At 40.3% G+C, this 16,969-nt stretch overlaps 1 protein-coding gene across 1 annotated transcript in view; it reads left to right on the top strand.

Annotated features, from left to right (window-relative positions):
* TBX18 (T-box transcription factor 18) overlaps positions 1 to 14,112 on the top strand; it is a 36,587-nt gene extending 22,475 nt beyond the window's left edge. The window contains exons 6-8 of the mRNA XM_066609930.1: positions 3,701 to 3,765; positions 7,544 to 7,638; positions 11,906 to 14,112. Coding sequence (XP_066466027.1) covers positions 3,701 to 3,765; positions 7,544 to 7,638; positions 11,906 to 12,630 — 885 coding nt within the window. The 3' untranslated portion in view covers positions 12,631 to 14,112. The remainder of the gene's footprint in view (positions 1 to 3,700; positions 3,766 to 7,543; positions 7,639 to 11,905) is intronic.
* Positions 14,113 to 16,969: the final 2,857 nt, after the last annotated feature.

Raw genomic sequence — 16,969 nt, 5'->3', positions numbered from 1 at the left:
GGCTAGCAGGCCCCCCCAGGTAAGAGGACATTCATTCTTTTGCTTGGGGTAAGTCCCAGCCTATGCAACAGATCTAGCCAGACCTGCGTTGGCTGAATATCTGGTGCAAGTCCGAGTGGATCTGTGTTGGCAGGCCTGGGATGGTGGATAGGAGAATGCCCGAGTGGCCGCCGTTTATCCCATCTGCCTCATTGGGTGTTCTTGTTACTTAAATTTTTCAGAAATCAACAGCCCAATCCTAACCCCTGCCATAGCTTTCAGCTTTGCCAGCAGAGGCTATGCTGTATGCTATGGGGGGAACGAACGAACAGAAGGCAGACTGATAAGTAAAAATATTTTTACTTACCTCTACATAGGCCTTCTGCTCACCTATGGGTCTCCTCAGACCCATGCCAACTGTGGAGCTGTCATGTCCAAGGTGAATGGGGATGTTCTGAGGTGAGTTTTTGGGGATAGGCTCTGGCGTGTGCGTGACTGTTGCTGGATCCACTCTCCTTCCCTCCACACACACCTGGTTCATCCCTCCAACGACCTAGTCCTCCCCCACCTGCAGCCCACCCCCACTGCCAACACTGGCACTGGTGGAGTGTCTAGTCAAGTCTGGCACATGTGTGGAGCCACTGTCTGTTCCCACCAGTGGCTCCTTTGCACACAACGATGACACATTTCTAATGTCACTGAGTTATGTCAGCGGATCGCAGGAGGCCCAAAGGTTTGGACTGTAGAACAGTTAATGACAATTTAATTTAAATTGTATTATAATGACAAAAATGTAGCATAATTATCACATTATGGGCCCAATCCTATCCTGCGCTGGAACATGCAAGCTTGCGCTGTATCTAGCGCAGGATAGGGGCCAGAGGCAGCTCAGCCAGTGGTAAGGAGAAACATTTCCCCTTACCTCTGGGTAAGGGCCGCTGGCCCCAAAGGGTTTCCTTGGACTAGGTGGCGCAAGTCCAAGGAGAGCAGAGTGGGTTGAAACCCCGGGAACGGGGATTGGGATTCAGCATAACTGCTGGATCCCAGCCCCACTTCCCTCTCCCTGCCCGCCCACCCCCAGGGTTGCTCACTGCCCGCCCACCCCTCACCACCTACTTTTTCCACTTGCCTCGGCCCAGCAGGGCCAGCACAAGCTGCTGAGGGGAAACCGGCGCTGAGGCTTATGTCAGCCTCCACAGGCCGGTGCTTCTCAGAGCGCCGGCCTGGCTTTCCCTCGAGGAGGCGCAAATGTTTTGCGGCATGTTTCTGACCCTCCCAGGCCTACCCAAGGGACTTGGGCCGGCCTAACATCGAGTTCGGATTGCGCCCAATGTCTAGCATGCAAATAACCATTCAGTTAGTTCCTTTCACCAACGTCACCGCCTTTCCGTGGCAATATTTTTTTCAAATTGAGGAGACTTTCAGAAGCTGTATTACTGTTCAAAGAAAATTAAGTCAAAAGATTCCACAGGGAACACGCAACCCCTTTGGTGCACCTGGAACAAGACTTTGGCTCTTGGCCCATATTATGTCATTGCAGAGAGTGAGTGTTCCAGCGTGGACCCTCTCAAATAGTGAAGAAAGCACAAAGTAGCTTTGCTTAAGAATGACAAAATTTAATAGTAATATAATTAACAGCACAAGCCTATGCATGTCTATCAGAAGTAAATTCCGTTGTATTCGGTGAGATTACTCCCAGGAAAGTGTGTTTAGGATTGCAATCTAACATCCCAATCCTACGCTGGCATCTGCCAGCATGCCCATAGGCATGCCCACGGTTGCAAACATGCCATAAAGCACATTGCATCTGCGCGAAGGCCAGTGCTGTTGGTGGAGAGATTTCCACTGGCAGGCCTCCACCAACACTGGAGCTGTGCCTGCCAACAAAGGTACGTATGCCACCTGGCCATGGGGAGGTGAGGAAGAGAGCTGTTCAGGCCCGCAAGGGAGGTAGGGAGAGCAGAGGAGGCTTCTGCTGCATCCTAACCCCTGTCCCAAACTTGAGAGCCCTACATTGGTCTATGCATTTCTGTGCCAATATTTGAGCTGATCCAGATCCGAGTAGCCCCATTGGGCAGGCTGGGACTCAACACAAGGTAAGGGAACGAATTCTTTCTCAACTCAAGGAGGCCTCCACCTGTTTCCCTGCCCCCGCAGGTACAACGGAAGCCATTTCAGCGCCACTATACTGTGGCATGGGCAGCCTTATTAGAATTGGGCTGCCCATGTTCTTTTATTCACCTTTTGGGCATTAGACTTTCAGCAAACACTGCAGTCATACCATTATGATATGATGTGAACTTTCCCCCCCTATAATGTCATGGTTGCAAACTATCTATTGAAATAAAACTGAATTATCAGGATTTTGTCAATGTTTCCTTGGGCCAAGAAGCTTCTATGTTCTTGCAGCGGTATCTGCTAGCTGTATCCAATGTGTGGTCTGAAATTTCCATTGAGAATTTGACTGCCTAAGGAAAGACAAAGTTAACATTAAAAAACAACTTACAGCTGGTTCATCAACTGCAGAGCAAACTGGGCTTTGCAGCTGAAGTGACGGATATTCACATCAGCAAAACAAATGCTGATTCAACTGTTAGTCCTTCTGCCTCTCTTCCCCATTCTTTTAGCAAATTGCCTGTCCTAGATTTGCCTGCTCACCTACTTCTTTTGCCTCCATACTCTGTTGCATAGGGAAACTGACCAAGCACTCCGCAACCCCAGAAACATCCCGACTACTTTTGCCAGACATGACATCCAATCTCCCTTCTCAGCCTCAGTCTGCCTTCCTGGATCCACTTGGACTTGAGCCATCCATATAGGTGGCACAGGTCTAAATAGACCTAGAAGGTCAGTGAGGAGTTTACTCCTGGGAAGGGAATAAATATTCCCTTATCCAGAGAAGACCTTCAGGACTGCCCCCCCCCCACCCAGAATGCAGTGCACATCCTGGTGGTGCAGTTGCACCAGCAGGAGGAGGATTTTACTATTCATTTCAAATAAATTTGGTTGTAATAAATAATTGAACTGTGTATTTTCATTCCATTGATTTTAATAGGATTTAGTAGTGGGTAAGTTTTCAACAAGCTGTACCCGGTTCTTTTGAACAATCCAAATTTTTGGTTCTGTAAAATAAATATTCAATACTTTCCCTAGAATGATGTTGGCAAAGGTGATGGCATACTTGTATAATAGCGGCCAGTTCAATTTTAATGTCTTGTACATTATACACATTTCTTTTGTTTGTTTTTTCAACTATTTGCATACATTTTTATCCGCTTTAAAGCATAGAATAGAATGGTTATAATGAACTGGACGTTAACAATGGATTTTTGCAGAAAATATTTTACATAAATATAACCACTCCAATTTCTACAGGTCATATAGTTGCTGATTTTAATTTTCTTAGCAATAGTTGTGTAAACCTCATTCATGTTTCCAGTGGTGCTTAGGATTTGTGTTTCTCATAGTGCAGTACTGAGTGCCATATTGGGCCTCTGTGTTCAGCATCCCTGCATAAAGTGGATGGGAAACCACATTAACATCCACTGGCAGGTACATCTATGAGTGGTTTTCAAGTTCTATATATTCCTTTATGGAACCTCGCTGTCAGTCAGTGTCGACAGTAATGAGCTAGGAAGGCCAGTATTTGATTCAGTATAAGACATCTTTCTGTGTTTATACATCAGCACTTTTATGTGAACGTTTGCTGCTATATTTACAGATCACTCGACTCAAGATTGATAGAAATCCTTTTGCAAAAGGATTTAGAGATTCTGGACGTAACAGGTGAGCTTTTGAAAATTTTGAATTTACAGAATTCTTGCCGTTAATTATGGAGTGATAGGACATTTTGCATAGGGTTCTGTTCCACCTCTGATTGCCCCTTTGTTTATGACTTGAAGGAACACATCTGTGTATCAGAAGTAGGTATTGGTATATAATTCTGTTGTATTGCTTTAGTGAGATTTTCAATGCAGTCCTGTTGGGCCCAACCACCAGCAAAGCATGCCATAAAAGGCACTTAGGCAGCATGCACGCACATTCACTTGTAACCAAAATTAATTAAGCTTTGATTATTTGATTACATGCTGGAAAATCAACATTGTTACGTAGATCAATAGCAGTTTGCATTCATAGATGTGGTAGCTTCTTATTCAAGAAATTGCCGTGCATTCTAAAATAGCAAAATGTAGTCGATAGTATCATAAGGTACACTATGCTTAATAGTACAGCAACCATAGGGAATGAATAATAGAACTCAGGATGTTGCCATCAATTGAGAAGAAGAACTGGGATAAATGAAAATAAATTCACTGGAAGCACTTCTCAAACTATCTCGAGTATCACAAACATTAGCAGTCACAGTCTTATCCTCTTTGAAACTACAAGGACTAGAAATGGTGTATAGAACTATAAGGATTAGAAATTGAAAAAAATGCAAGGATTATTTGAATCTGGTATGCATATGTTTGTGTTAATGCAATAAACAAATCACGTTAATAGATATTAGGATAGTTTCATGATCTTGAGGCACTTTGGCCCTTGGAAAAATAGAATTAAACTACAAACCTATGCTCATTTGCATAGGCATAATTCTCATTGAATTCAGTGGGTCTTACTTCTGAGTAGCCATACATAGGACTGCACTGCAGTTTTCCTAAATGGTCTAAGAAAGGCCATATATATGTTTGTACGAAAGATTCTATAGAGCATATTTTTAGTCCAAGAAGATGGGCTTGGTGCCTGACAGATGAAACTTAGTGATGAAAATGAGTTAGGACCTTGCCCTGCAACTGTTTACTGCAGCTTGCTAACTAGATACCCTAGATCAGTGGTCCCCAAACTATGGGTCAAGACCCATCAATGGGTCACGATCGTTTTTTAGTAGGTCGTGAAACTGACAGGCTGAAAACCAACAATGTATTGAGCCCTAAAACAGGGCAGCAAATGCATGTTTACTCATGAGTAGTCAACTGTGCCTTGGTTCTTGAAGGCCAGATGAAGGGGGACACAAGGCCTCCAGAATGATCCCAATTCAATGAACATGGAGCTCAACAAACACTCCAGAAGGCTGCCGCCTTCCCCGCCATAGTAGAAAGGATAAAAATAGAGGCTTGAGCAGCTGGTAAAGTGAAACTCTTTTTCTAATCTTGTAAAGCTAGGTGAATCCCAATAGACTGTTTTTGTTTGTTTTTAAGTGACTCCTGGTTCTAAAATGTTTGGGAACCACTGCCCTAGATTATTTCAACATTTGGGTGCTGAATTCATATGTGACTTCAACAGAAGCAACAAAGGATGTATATTTATTCGATCCAAAGATCAGGCTCTGTATAGCTAATTTTTAGCAAATTTATTTGGAAATGAATAAAAATCAGTGAGAAATATTTCCACGTAAATTAGTTTGGATTTCATGAACTTTGCATCAGTTTGACCTAAAGCATCACATTGCAGCAGCACAAAAAGCCATGAAAGTTGTGGAGCCAGCATTTGGAGTAACATCCTATGTAGCTCAAAGGGCAGCAGTTGGGAGTGAATGGAGTGCATTTAACCCATACACATGTGGAAATGTTTTTGGTGTGCTCACAGAACTGTTTGGATACCAGTCTTGAAGTGCAATCATATGCAGATTTACCCAGAAATAAGTCATACTATGTCCAGTGGGACTTATTCCAAGGTAAACTGCATAGGATTGCAGACTACACCCCTATGCACACTTACTTGGGAGTAAGCCACTTGAATACAGTGGGACTTACTTTTGAGTAGGCATGTATAGGATTGTGCTGTTAATTTGGTAATACGAGTTCTGTTTTCTAAACTTTGTTTTTTCTGAAGCACTGCATATCTAACAATATGGAAATTTTAATCAGTACAGAAAAGTAATCAGCATATTCAACTTTTTGCCTTTAGTGTCAAATGGAGTTGTTACCAAAGTGCATTCCTTTTTAGTTTTAAGCACTTAACTGCAAGTTTTTATCTTTTTCTGTTCTCAATATTTACAGTCTTAAACATGGTTATGTAGAAACCAGTGGCTTTACACTTTAAAAAAATACTCTCTTCCTGCTGAACATTTGCAATATGAATAGAATTTATATACCAAGAATAGTTAGGTTCTTCATGTAGGCCTTATAAAAATCTTTACTCCAGGAGGTATGAAAATTTCTTAAGTACTTCAGGAGAGAAAATATGGTGACTTAGTTAAATAAAATTGGCCATTTGGTAATATAAATTAGGGTTGTGATAAAATGTGGAAATTGTTCAAAAGCATCTTGTATAAATTATCACCTTGGCTGAACTTCTCTAGGAGGTGGGCTTTTATCTCAACTTTAAGTAGAAATGAAAAGTCTCCATTATCTCAGGAAAAAAATGAAGACTCTTTTGCTAATCCTTTGTAACTCTTTCCTGAAGCATTTCTTAGATCTTTCTGAAATCTATGTATTAAGAAACTGTATAATGGGAAAATATTAGTTGCTTAATAGTAATACAGTAAAATGAAATTCCAGATTTGATTGCCGTTGATCTTATCCACAGTGACCTGTGAGTAAGCTCTATTGACTAGAATGGGACTTACTTCTGAGTAGACATGCTTAGGTTTAGGCTCAGAGTCTCCAAAGAAAGTGAATTTATGTAATTAATGTAAATAATACATTCAATATGCATTGTATGAGGAGTACTTTATCTCTCCTGTATCTAGTGCCAATTAATTTATTTGAGCAACCTCAAGTGTTAGCATTATAAAAGTGCTCTGAAAACATATCTCTCATCATGATTTTATAAGCCCTCTGTCACAGCTCTGTCCACCCACCCTTTGTAATCTTTTCTCCGCACTAAAGCTTTTGCTTTTCTCATATGAATGTTGCTTCAATCCATCCTGTGGTTGTTTTACTTGCCCTTTTCTGCACCTTTCCCAGCTGAGCCCTGTGACATTAACATAGTATTGAACTTACCTGTGTATTGGCATGTTTGCTTAAGAGTTTTATCTTTCATAACGCTGGGAGGTGTATATAGACCAAAAGAAAATGTTTGTATCTAATTGCAGACAATGTGTCTGAATTCTCACCATGGCCATCCATCTCAACAGAAATTCATGTCTTACATGCTTCTTTTACCATGTCTTTTTAAAGTCAGGAGTGGAGAATTGAGAGCCAGTTGAACAGTAAAAACTGCTTTGCTTCTGAACACAAGATGGCAAATTGACATTCTGACAATTGCAGCAAGTGTTCACATGGAAAAGTAATATCAGGGAGGTATTTAATGTATTTTTAGCTTTTAAAATATTTGATTTAGCAGCAGCAGGAAGGAGCAAAGCCAGCACCCTGTATCTTTGGCATACATTTATGGGTCACAAGCAAGTGTATTGCAAATGGCTATGAAATCTATACAACCGAAGTTTGGATGCTGCTTGGATTAAAATACTGTCTTTTGAACATTTTTGCTATAAACCTGACATTATAAAGGAGGTAGAGATGTTTTATAAGGTAGGTAGAAACGAGATAGTAAAGAATTGAGAAACATAAGAATATATTATAGACAAATTATTCTCACAAAATACTGTTATTTTACCTAGGATGGGATTGGAGGCGTTGGTAGAGTCTTATGCATTCTGGAGACCTTCACTGAGGACACTTACATTTGAAGATATACCTGGGATTGCAAAACAAGGTATCCATCTCATTTAGGGACTTGACAGGCCTCAGAGTTCAAAGTGCATGCAATTCTTTTCTCTTTTAGGTCAAAGTGATTAAATATAATAATATCGGAATTTCAGCAAGTGCTCATGTTAAAAAACAAGTAATTATCACTAAACGAAACAGCATTGCTGATTTCACTGTGTCACCCCTCTACGAAGTGAAATATATCTAGCACTCTGACTCAGTTCCAGAATTTGTTGCAGAAAATAAACACACAAAAGTTTACTGACTTCTGAGCTCATATAAATGTTACATCAGTGCTGCAGTGAATTCTGCCCATAGAAAAAGTTTAAGACTTGGGAGGTAGGGATGTTTTGCAACTTCTGCAAAAACAAAAAAGTGTAGCAAGTCGAAAAGGTACCCCTGATCTGTTAGTCTGGAACCTGAACCAAAAGATACATTTTGAAAGTGTCAGTTTGTTCCCTTTTTGTCTTTCTTTTTAATTACTTACACAACCCAATCCTATCCTCCCTCTGCTGGAGCAGCCATGCCAACAAGGTGAAAGCATTTTACAGTGGGGCAGGGGATCTGTAGGTAAAGGATAGGGCTGTAGGGGTACGTGTATGTGTGTGAATGCTGCAACACTGCTATGGGGATAGGGGTGTTAGAACTTAGCCCCAGCTGCAGTTTTCATCCTTATCATGCCCCACCCCGCAGACTATTTACAGAAAAAGAGCTTTAGTTGGCTTTCTGCTAGAGCTTTTTAGAAAAGTTTCAGAACCACTGGGCTAGAGTCTTGAACTTGGGGAGATCCAGGTTCAGATCTCTGCTTATTTGCCCAGCACTGTAGGTGAGCTTGGCAAGTCAGACACCTAAACTATTCTGAACAGTCTTTGTGAGACTAAACAGAAGGCATATGTGTCCCCTAAGCTCCTTGGAGGAAAGTGAGGTGAGGTACAAACATAAAATCCATGGCTCTTATTTTGAGTTTTTATATATTTTGATTCTTCACTCAAGCAAAATATTCTTCGTTGCTGCCGCTGTACTAGAGGCAAATCAACCCAAGAAATTCCTAGAGGTGACCATGCAGTGATGTGGTTGCCTTGGGTCTCCATCTTACCACTAGATCAATATTCAGCATGCAGGGAGATGAACAGGATAGGTTGCATTCCACTCCACATCACTTGTTGAAAACTGATCTGGCCAAGGACTGCTTCATTGCATGCTAATTGTAACATTTTATTTGTATTTATTTTGTTTTCTCTGTATACTGCTCAGTGAACTTTTCTGTTGGAAAGTGGTATATATAATTAATATTAAGAATATTTAATATTAATAACAGTATGCCTAGAGTTTGCTGTGTGCTCAAGGCGAATTTTTGGCTGTGTCTGTTAGTTCTTACTGAATCACTTTGGAAAACCACGAAGATGGAGAGGCAAGCTTTCTTCCATTTTCCACCCCCCCACCCTTGCACTGTTATTAATGTATGGTAAAAGCAAAGGCATTAAGATTCTTTATATACCATACTTTAAGACAGAATAATAAGTTTAGTATTCTATGTTTGAACATTCTTATTTTGGTATGGCCTGCTTAGCTAACCGGCCGCAGAGCCAGTTAGGAAACTCTGCAGATTCATAGTCTCAATTGCTACAAAGGGTAGGTAAGGTATTGCACAGTCTGATTGCAAGAACGTAGATCTAGGCTGACAGTTCAGGTTTAAGACAGGTGTCTTCAGTGATTTGCAGACTAGCTCAGCTTTTCAAACCTTTTCCAGAGGTGACCTTGCAAAGAGATTGACACAGACTTTGCAAACATGATTTCTAGAAAGCCACCTCACTTGCCAAAAACTTAGTTTAGAAAATTTTAAAGAAATGAAACAACAACAAAGCAGGAGGTGCTTTGTTTTAACAGGTGCTCCTCACCCTGTTAAAAACATTTTTCTTGTAGATACCAGTTTTTGGCATAACCACACTTCAACATTTTTATTTCCCATACTAAGACTTTACGAAGTTTCATAGAATAAATGTTTTAAAAAGAGAAAACTAAGCAAGAAATGATATCCTTTTTTTCTTCTAAATCATTACCTATTTTCCAAATAACTCATTTTAAAGGTTCTTAAATTTCCAGAAAAATTTTGTACTGGAATTAAGAGTATAGGCAGCAAAAGCTCACTTTTTTTAAACAAAGTAAGGAGAAATAGAATTAACAGATTTTTTTTAATATGAAAAACTTGTTTTGGATCTGGAGTCCACATCCTAGAGATGCAGAAGAGCATACTAGTCCCTTAGGGCTGGACTTACTGTTTTCCTTCCATATTAATTGCCAAGGGTTAAGGGTTTGTAAAATAAATATCCCTCCAACTACATCTAAGGAGCAGAGCAACTCTTAAAAAAAAGAGAGAGATGCTGTTAATGAGTTTCCTTCCAACTATTCACGATTTCTTGAAAAGAATTTTCTGATTTTTTTTTCATCTTGTGTGGGGCCACACAAGCTGTGGAAGTTAATTTTTGGTGTTAGCAGGTGTTTGGTATTAGAAAGAGATCCCAAGCAAACTCTTCCATATGATACACCTCTCTATCTCCTTGGCTTGCCAGTCTCTTTAGAGAATATGTTGATGTCCTGTGGTCTTTTTAAAATTCTTCCAATCGTCTGGGCATTAGAAGTTATGGTGTGACCTCTGATGAGATGCCCGGATCCAAATTCCAAAATTAATGAGAAAAACATGTTAACCTAATTGCTTTTACATGCTTTATATGCCTTTGCGTAGCTGATAAAGTGTTACCAGAAAGCTAGAGTGAGTAGAGGCCGCTAACTCAGAACAAAAGGAAATGGATAAAAATGTATAGTCTAGCTATGTAGTTGACTGAGAGCCATTTGCTTATATACCCTTCATAAATAGCTCTTAAGTGGAAGGAGCAATAGGTTTGACCCACTTAGGAATGCTAAGTCCAATCCTTTAAACACACAATAATTGCAGCAAAGTAAAAAATGATACTTAGCATCTGTACAGTGCTTTCATGTGTCCCATGTATTTTACATTAATTGTCTTTTTGTAATTCTTACAACCTATATGGCAGGTTTCCCCAACTGTGCATTGCAACGGTACTGCCAGCTGGCTGGCAGTGAGCCCATGTGGGATGCTACAAACAGCAGTCAAAGCCTCGTCCCGGTGGGCTGAGGTCCTGCACACAGTTTTTGCAGGATGGGAAAGGCCCTCCCACCAGTCCTGAGCCTCTTAGCTCTGTTTTTTGCATTCCACATGGTCTCCAAACCTGGAATTAACTGGCTATTACATCATTGCTAGTCATTTCCAGAAGCTGCGTGCTGGGGGCATCACGGGACACCAAAGATTGAGAAGGTAAAGGTGTATTATTATCATCATCCTCATATGAGAGGGATTGAAGTACTGAGAGGGATTGGAGTACCGAATGCCATCTAGTCAGTTCATGGCAGAGGCAAGATTTGACTCACTGATGTATTGATACATTGATTGATCTCTTAACCATCATACTACCCCAGCTCTCAGCTGATAGAGCTCTTTGTGGATTGTATGCGAGAATCGTCAGGGAAAAAGGAGATTGCCTTCTTCATCATAAACAACTTTACGGTCCAATTGTAAAGGGTCTGGCTGTCATCGGAGCACCTCTTCCGCTGGCACTGACTGCTGTAAATCAGTCAGTGTCAGTTGTAAAAGGCACTCTGGCAGATCACTGAGTAGCATGCTGCCAGGATGCTGGTGCGAAGCTTCCTACCTACCTGCGCAAGCAGATCTAGAGCCATCGGACATCAAAGGTTAGGTGGCTGGGGAGATGGAAGGGGATGACAGGAGGGCAGAGGGAGGGTGAAACAAGGCAGCGGCTAGGACAGAAGCGGGCAGGGCAGGGAAGGGCAGATTGGGACCAGGAAGTGGGCAGGTTTGACGACCACTTCCCCCTTTCCAGACCCAGTTCTGTAGCATGGGTCCACGTGGACCTGCACCAGCTATTTAGCTAGCGCACGTCCAGGTAGACCCCTCCACACTGTAAAGGCTTACCTCTGGGAGCAATGGTATAGTTGGCAGCAATTGTATAGTTCAATAGGAGGGATGTGGACCATCTGACTTCAAATCTTAGCTATTATGTTTGCTAGATTGCCTTGGCTAGATATTGGTCTTTCAGTTTTAGCTACCTCACCTGGGTATTGTCCAGATAAAAGGGTATAACTTTATTTAGGCCACTCTGGGAATAGGGTACAAATGTGATCAACACATGTTTTCTTCTCCCTGGGAGTATATTTTATATTTTTATATTCTCTTGCAGGAAATGCTGGGTCCTCCACTTTGCTCCAGGGAACTGGCAATGGAGTACCAAGCAGTCACCCCCATCTCCTCCCTGGCTCCCCTTGCTCTTCTCCTGCCTTTCACCTTGCTCCCAACACTAGCCAGCTCTGCAGCCTCACCCCAGCTGACTACACGGCTTGTGCCCGCTCAGGGCTAGCCCTTAACAGATATAGCACTTCTTTGGCTGAAACCTACAACAGGCTTACAAACCAAACCAGCGAGACCTTTGCAACCCCAAGGACTCCCTCCTACGTCGGTGTATCAAGTAGTTCAACCGTGAACATGTCTGTGACAGGCAGCGACAGCGACGCCTTCAGCTGTCCTCAGACGGGCTTATCAATGCAGATTTCAGGGATGTCTCCACAGCTCCAGTATATCATGCCCTCCCCATCAGGCAATGCCTTTGCCACAAATCAAAGCCACCAGAGCTCCTATAACACTTTCAGACTGCACAGTCCTTGTGCTCTCTATGGATACAACTTCTCCACATCCCCCAAACTGGCTGCTAGTCCTGAGAAAATTGTTTCTTCCCAAGGAAGTTTCTTGGGGTCATCTCCAAGTGGAACCATGACCGATCGGCAGATGTTGCCCCCTGTAGAAGGAGTGCACTTACTTAGCAGCGGGGGGCAGCAGAATTTCTTTGACTCTAGGACCCTAGGAAGCTTAACGCTGTCATCATCTCAAGTATCTGCACATATGGTTTGATAAAGCCTTTTTAAAATAAAAGAGTACAGTGCATTTGTTTCTACAATACTCCTTTTTTGGATTATGCAAAGGTGATTAATGTACCTTGTAATGTGTTTATATATATAAATTATCAGACGAACTTTGATTGAATCTTTTGACTTGCCTGTGAGCAGATATTTGGGTATGCTTTAGCATTCTGAGTTAAGCTGAGTTTGTTTGCAGAACAGACCATTTAGTTTCCTGGTAGCATACACTTCATTTTGTAACACGTTCAGCCATGTGCAACAAATTAAGCTGGACTTCCTCCAGCACTCTCTTCCCCACATCTTTCCCTCTTTAAAGAACAAAACGACACTCAGGTCTGATTTAGATGAAACAAACAAAACAAAACAAAAAAACCTCTTTAAAATATCTATAACTACTATTTTATAACAGCTGTCTTAAAAGTATTCTAACCACAATGAGCTGATGCCACGAGGCATGTATTACTTCTCTGTTGTAAGAGAGATAATAACATGTGCTTTCAGTAGGTTTAGCCCAGAAGTCTAACTGTGACTTACTTTCAAAATAAAGGAACAGGATAATTTTCTTTTTCAAGCTTTATGGCATATCTGAATTTTCAGTGTGAAGCCCTTGCTATAATTATGTATTACTGATGGAAGAACTCTTACTGACATTGTATCTCAAGGTATATGCAGTGGTGAGATTCTCTATGAACCAATGGATAGGGCTTACTTTTATGACTTTTCTGTACAGAATGAATCTAAAGAAGACTTACTCCATTTGAAGAGTATTTCCATTTAATAAAGATTTTCTATAGAGATTTTATATTTTAAAATATTAAATATATGATTACAAAAATGAAAGACAAGGCAGGATTTCTAAATCTTTCCAGAAACTTTGTATGTAAGGAGGATGTGGATATATGGGGCAGAATATTCTTTTTGTTTCTAGGTGAAGTTGTGAGGATAGCATTTATTCAAATTGTACTGTTCTCCCAGTACTGATGATTGAATTTTATCATCTGCTTGCTTTGAGTGTTACCAAGAGCATAAGATGAAAGGAAACTTCTGGGAAATTTGAAGCTGTTTCATCCAGAGTAAGTGCTTGTGCTTCTAACAATCTTAGAGGGACCTTGACATCTGGACTGGTACAGTGCAAGAAGCTGTAGGCAGAACATGGACATGCCATAAGCAAACACAATGTAAGCTTCTGTGTTCTGAGACCATTTTTGAACTTAGCTTTTTAAATATGAGAGTTAGAATCTAGAGCAAGATATCTGGGGCCAGTGTACATGTTTTCTGCTCCATTCTCACGGGCAACAAAGTTCCCACTCCCTCTGACTCACCTTGCAGAATTTACATATGTCCTGCCAACATGCATATTTTGTCCAAATTTTTTCCATAAGTTATACATAGGCAAATCCATTTGACTTTTACTTTTTAATTTTTGTTCACAAATTTATTGTCTTCATCATAGGTTTTAACAGAAACAAAAATATCATAGGTACAAACATCATATTTACAAATAAAATAATGCTACAGTTGTGTTACATATAGTAGTTCTTGTATACTCAATTTTTAAAAAATAGAAAAACAAAATTCTCAATCAACTACATGAATTTCTCCATAAAGTGAACATAGTTTTGTCAACACAAAAGTAAACAAAACCAATTTTCTTATTGGCAAGCAAATACAGTTCGCAAACCTCCTGGCTCTGCTAATATGGCCCCACAAATGTACTATGAATGTTCGTGAATCAGCCCTCCAAAACTTAAGATGGCACTTGTTCAAATCTACTGTATCCATTAATTAACATTCAAAAGCGGTTCTTTGGAAGACACGAAGGACTTCAGAGTAAAAGGGACAGAAAAATACCCAGGACTCCGTATTCTACATGTGACCCTTTCACCCATGTTAGGTGCCTTAAACCTTTTACAATTAATAGGCCTAAGCACTGCTTTTCGCTTGCGAAGAGTCTTGTTTCATTCTTTGGAAGTCCTTTTGTTAACTGCTCAATCATAAGTTTTGCAACTTTAAGAATGGGACGTACTGTGTCAATATCCTAAAATGCAAGATTTGGCTTGTAGTTCTGCATCTTTTCTGTAGTGTTATGATATAACTTGTTTCAGTGGGACTTACCCAGAATAAGCAGATTCAGGATTAAAGTCATAATGTAATGACAGAAATGTTTGCACTGAAGCAAACACAGCAACTCAACCTTTTCCCCTTAAATATTGATAAAAGAGTTCTAGGATTTCTGGGTGATGACATCCTTTTGAGTTTTAGTATCTCAGTTCATCATCTTACTTGTTTCTAATCAAAAGTTTTCAATGACTAGCCCAGCAATTTGAATTGTATTTTGTTACACAGATGCTGCAACAAAGCCAACCAAATTGTCAAATGTTTCAAATATGTATCTGCTCAGAATTGGGAATATATTTGATCCTGCTGTAATGAAAATCAGACTCTTACACAAAGCTTGAAATGTATGTAATGCTATGTTCTGAATGGAAAAACAAAATCTTAGTTCTGAATGGAAAAACAAGATCTTACCATTGTGTATGCCATCTTAGCGGACACTTATTAACAAAAGATGAAGTGGAATGTGCCAGTCAAACTATTCTACGGCACCAAGTGCAGCCTGAATGCATACCCACTATATGTGGGTATATGCACAGGTTATAACAGTATTTGCATTGTAACTACTATTGGTTTTCCATTATCCTGCCTTTTTTCAATAATTTTTGTCATATTATAAAACCACAGTATTATAATAGAGACCTCTTTTTCCTGAGATTGCAATTCCTGTTGTAAATAGTAAGCAGCATGTGATTGCAGAGTCTGGTGTTTCATGGAATATAATGAAAGCCAAATATGCAGTATATCTATAAGTATATATAGCTGTATTTTGTTTTTTTTAAAGCCACAGAAATATTAAAGTGTGTATCTAAGAACACTTTTTATTAAATTTGAAAATAAAAAAAATGCTTAAAAAAACTAATTCCACAGCACCCTCTTCAGAAAAGTGTCATAGATCTTCTTTTCATGTTACATTTCTCATTGGAGAACTTTTACTATGTGATGTATCTCCCTGTGGTTTTCTTCCCCCTATAGCTGTGACATTTTAGCAAGTTGGAGGTTAAAGTTTTCAATGTCTCCCAGAAAAGCAGGGAAATTATCACTTTTACCTGTCTTCATAGCTTGAGGCAAGGAAATACCAAAGCACCTATCAGGGCTTACTTTGGGACATGACAAACAGAAGTCATGATAAACATCTCATGTAAGGAGATTGTAGACAGACAAGGAAATTTATAGCCCCTAGGCTTTAACAGTAGAAAGCATAGAAATAAAGAGCATTGGCAAACAACTGGAGGAAAATAAATGCAAAGATCTATCTGGTTTCAATATGCTTCTAAGAATAGTGTATAAATGCAACCAGCTGAAGTTACTGGGGGGCTGCTGTCCCACAAGCCAGGATGACGACCCTTCAAACTGGAGTTGCTGTGCATCTCCATTTCTGTAATCTCAGCCCATTTTTTTAAAAGTCTATTATTGCAGGTGTAAAAAATGAGAAAATAATGAAGTACTATTTGAATGTCATTTGTAGGCATAACATCTGTAGACTTGAGAGAGAGAGAGAGAGAGACGTGAGAAATATGTTTCTTTATATGTTTAAATTTAAACCTGTTGCTATCTGTCCCCTCTGTCATTTGAAGGTGAAGGTCGTGATGAATGTTGAGCACATGAAGATTCTAATACCAACAGCCAACTAGCAAGGTTTTTATTTTGGAACACAGGAATGAATGGCTTGCAGAGCTGCCTAGCCCCTGACAGACCTCTGCTATTTGCCACATGTCTGAATCTGTTCCAAAAGATGTGAGTAAGGGATGAGAGCTATTTATCAACCAAATCTAGAAAATTAACACTTGCTGTATGTGTTTTAGTTGGCTCAGGTCACTCTTTCACATTGTTCCCAAGAAGTGTCTGTAACTTAAGTACCACAGGATATATTGACTCACTCATAAATGATACTAATGACACTAATGAACTCACTAATGAAGATGAGTGGGTGGGGTAGCTAGAAAATGGTTGGGATGGGTGACCAAATCACATGGAAGGTAGCCACCTGGTATAACATGTACAGTCCTTGAGAATCCCAGTAGCTTTGTTTAAGGAGGGGGAAGATGGTTTTAGCCTTCACGGTGATACCATTGAGCTTGAAAAGATGACCAAAAGTGGCTGAAATCTCGGAAATTAGAAAGAGGTCAGTGAGGATTTTCAGTGAGCAAAACCTCTGGACACTTGCACAATCCCAACACCTCTATGGTCCCTTTATAACCTAATGTTCAGTGCAC

The sequence above is a fragment of the Tiliqua scincoides genome, chromosome 1 (genome assembly GCF_035046505.1).
Source record: "Tiliqua scincoides isolate rTilSci1 chromosome 1, rTilSci1.hap2, whole genome shotgun sequence".
Taxonomy (NCBI): domain Eukaryota; kingdom Metazoa; phylum Chordata; class Lepidosauria; order Squamata; family Scincidae; genus Tiliqua; species Tiliqua scincoides.
Note: the sequence above shows the minus strand (reverse complement) of the source record. Positions and strands in the feature narration are given on the sequence as shown.